Raw genomic sequence first — 3801 nt, forward strand, 5'->3', positions numbered from 1 at the left:
GGTCCGAAAGTCACGCTCCTGGTATGGCTTAACCCTGGTAACCGTCGGTAGTGTGATAGTAAAGGGTTAACCTTCTGTAGTGTGGCAGTGAAAGGCTTAATCTAAATCTGTGTCTGAATGACCGTGCATCTCATTCACATGCCCACATGCCCCCTCTCTCTGTACAGCATGTCCGGTCTTTGCAGAGTTCTGATTACAGCTCCACCACCTCTGGAAGGGGTCTGATGTGTGATATGAAGGCATTTCACGTAATCTGGTTTTGGTTAGTCTGGCCTATATTATGAACCAGATGACACACCTACAGTAAATTGTCGCTGCCCCAAAATTCATCATCAAAAATCAAATCACTGAATCAGTCGATTCACATTCATGGACAATACAGTGTAACTGATGCTCTTGACGGTAACTTCTTTAACTCTTTCACTACAGACCGTCTGTTAACCGCTAACCTTCTGTAGTGTGGCAGTGAAAGGGTTAACCTGCTGTAGTGTGGCAGTGAAGGGGTTAACAACACCTAAACTTAGATGAGAGCATTCTTCTTCATTCTTTAAGGTCTGACAGCTTTTTAGACATAGCTTTTTAGCTTCAAACAGGGACCCGATTTAGGATAGTTTGTTTATTCAGTTGTGAAAATATACCATGGAATTTCTTTCACTACTCTGTGTTTCATATTTCTCTCCCAAAGCTCCACAGTGCACCTTTAAAGTCTGTTATAAATCGTATAGCTTTACGCTCTGCTCTAGTGGAACTATCCCTTTAATCCATTCTAATAATGAAAAAACGTTCTCCACATGTACACCCCTATTCACCTCCGCCTGGCCACACCCACATCCACTCCTATATAAGCGGGGTCGTGGCCACACAATCAGCTCCTTCCCTACTTTCACCACGAGAAGTTTGTGTATACACCGCTTTAGTTTAGTGCTAAAAGTAGTTTGTTGGAAAGGAGCTACGTTGACATTGTATCTTTGTTTTTTTCTCTCTCGCGAATTTTCGAGAAAATTAAGAGATAATGTCTTCACCGTCAGAGGGTCTTGTAGTGTATGAAGCACAGTTGTTCCTCAGCTGTATTGAAAGGTGCTATATAAATAAAGATTCACTTACTTTTAAAGGGACTTTATCAATCTAGAAAGTGAGTGATTTTATTTTCCACTCCTGTCTGCAGGTGCCAGCCTCCGAAAACCATGTCGTCCTCTTCCTCCAACACCTCATTGGCAGCACTTCCGTGCCACACTGCCACGCCCACCGCAGCACAGTGACCCGCCCAAGCTGTTGGCTGAGATTGCTTTGCTTTCTTTCTTTTTTTTTGTCCCGCCCCCTTCCATCACTCTCTCTGTGTAAAGGATGATGGTGCATTGAGAGGGTCCCCCCCATCAACTCGTAAAGTCGGAAATGTATCACGTGACCAAGTCGTATTTATGAGCGGATGGCGTTTAGGTGCTAGAAAGTCAGATTATTCTACCTTTCTTTCTTGATGCTGGTGGATCAACTTTTAGGAGTTCCAGACAGTATGTCAATATCATATTTTGATATACTTCATGTGCAGATTGAAGTATATTGTCACCACAAAAGGTGAAAGGTTAGTTTACCCCTTGTATTTACGGCTTGGTCAGCTGTTCACGCGTGCAACCTCCTAGTGGATTACTCGACTAGCTCCGCCTTTAGCACTTGGTGTGGACCAGCCCAACGAACCATTGTCTTACCACGAGCGAGTGCTCCAGTATCCACTCAGTGACGCCTGCTGCTGGGACAAATCAACCTTTACTGCATTCTGATTGGTTGAAGGCTACTTCAGTAGGAGGAATTAACCTGAGGGGGGCAGGAAATATACTTATGGACCTCAGAAATGATGTAAACTACCTGATTCCTCTGTCCTGAAAAAAAGAAAAAGAAAAGAAAAGTCAGTTACACAGGCTACTTTTAGGGACTGAAGGACAGAGCCTCTTCTCTATCTCTCCGGACCCACTCCATCCCTGCATGTATGAAGCCAGGAGGAGGCTGGAGTTTACCTTTAACCTTTAATCAATCTGCTGGAGTGGTACCCCACACAAACTGGACTGGTGCTGTTTGTACAGTGTGTTGTTGTTCAAGGGTATCTGCTCCGTGGAAGTATGCTTGTGTATAAGTGGGTTCGTGTGTGTGTGTGTGTGTGTGTGTGTGTGTGCGTGTGCGTGCCTGTGTATATGTGTATGTGTGTGTGTGTTTCTATTTGTTATTATGCAGGATTGAGAGAGCTCACAAACTAGCAGCATGAAACTGCTTGAGTCTACTGTAAGGTATCAGTGTAAATATCTATTGTATTTGAGTTGCTAGGCAGGGTATTGTTTGTCTTCGGGGATGGAGATTGATCAAAGAGGGTAGATGAATTGTCGTATGTCGAAGTGTGCTTTGAAAATACCCCGGTGCCCCGGGTTGAATTAAGAATATGAGACCGCATTCTATCCCTCCTGAACCTCCAGAATGTTCCCGCCAAAAACGATTTTCCTGTTTCACTTTTACATTGCTATGTAAACAGAATTAATATTCCTATCATGTGGAATATTGGGGTTAAATGCCCCTTGCGTTTATTGAAAACAAGAAGAGCTGTATGGGAAAATAATGCTACCTACCAGTAAATGGAATATTTTTTTTCTTCTTTTTTTTTATCTTCATTTCAGTTTTAGTGATTGTAAAATCCATCAGGCTTAAGCCTGGTCTTTTCATTTACCACAGAGCCATTGCAATCGCTAAAACTAGTGAACTACCCATTCATTTTGACAAGCTCACCCAACCTCCACAAGACATTCTGTGCACGCAGCAACTGAAGAGTGAAATAGGGCTATTCCATTTCATTACGTTAGCACTTTTGAAAAAACAAGCTTTTTGTGCGAGAACGGCAAATGATACACGGAAATCCGCCCTCTTGGAAGCCCGCCTGACCTTCACCTACCTCTGATATACTGCCTGTGAAAGCCCAGACCTCTCAAAGCGAAAGTGGACCCACCTGGCCTCTGTTTTTAGACCACAGTGTGCTGTCTGGGGGTGTTAAGGTATTATGTCCCAGGCTTCTTTACATCCCAGGGGTTAAGAGGAGCGGACAAGGGGGGTCAGGCTGACTAATCTATCACTGTATTATTGATGCCAGAGAGCTCCCATTACAGCTGTGGTCCCCCGCGGAGGCCGGAGGAAACGATCAGCGAGAGCTCCTGCCATTTAAACAACACTGAAACTACAGTAACATTCCGAATGGCACACTCTGCAGCAGCACGGCGGCCCGACCAGACTGGGGTTCTGTGTGGAGCTTTGAATGTGTTCTCGAAGTGAATTCCTCTGAGTCATTTATGCTTCGTACAGTCTCTCTCACCTGCCTGTCAATGAAGCTGTGTGACTCCGGTCAGGGATGGAAGACATTTTGCAGGATTGCACGTGGAAATGTATTGGCATTAGAGAGTTACATGTGTTACATGATGTATAGGTAGGTATGGAATTGTTCTTCTGATGTGTTCAACACTGTAATTACTGTAATATTTAACTCTCCTGGATCTGGGGGAGGTGCAGCACAGACACAGACATTAGAGAGTTGTAGAATATTGTACAAATCTATATGTGCGAGAGGGATGTGGGCGTGGGGTTGCAGGGTGGAGGAGGGGCGAGGGGGATGGATGCTTGAATCTGAAAAGAATCAGGAAGTATGGAACAGCAGAAGAAGAAGTGGCAAATGAGCTTGTTTCCATGGTAACATGCCAGTAAGGGTGGGGGGGGGGGGGGGGTTCTCTATGTATGTCATACTCTGCTGTCCTGTCTGATCTCTGTCCGTCAAGA

At 44.6% G+C, this 3801-nt stretch overlaps 1 protein-coding gene and 1 pseudogene across 2 annotated transcripts in view; one reads left to right on the forward strand and one right to left on the reverse strand.

Moving 5' to 3' along the window:
• Positions 1-1365, forward strand: part of LOC311228756 (kinesin-like protein KIF3C) — an 8346-nt pseudogene extending 6981 nt beyond the window's left edge. The window contains exons 6-7 of the transcript XR_014621055.1: positions 1-21; positions 1166-1365. The exon at positions 1-21 is cut by the window's left edge and continues 131 nt beyond it. The product of XR_014621055.1 is annotated as a kinesin-like protein KIF3C (transcript). The remainder of the gene's footprint in view (positions 22-1165) is intronic.
• Positions 1366-3507: 2142 nt separating this feature from the next.
• Positions 3508-3801, reverse strand: part of LOC311228324 (kinesin-like protein KIF3B) — a gene marked incomplete at both ends in the record, with an annotated part of 19846 nt that continues 19552 nt past the window's right edge. The window contains one exon of the mRNA XM_084314233.1: positions 3508-3522. Within this exon, the coding sequence (XP_084170359.1) occupies positions 3508-3522 (15 nt within the window). The remainder of the gene's footprint in view (positions 3523-3801) is intronic.

The sequence above is a fragment of the Notolepis coatsorum genome (genome assembly GCF_963971535.1).
Source record: "Notolepis coatsorum genome assembly, chromosome: 5".
Taxonomy (NCBI): Eukaryota; Metazoa; Chordata; class Actinopteri; order Aulopiformes; family Paralepididae; genus Notolepis; species Notolepis coatsorum.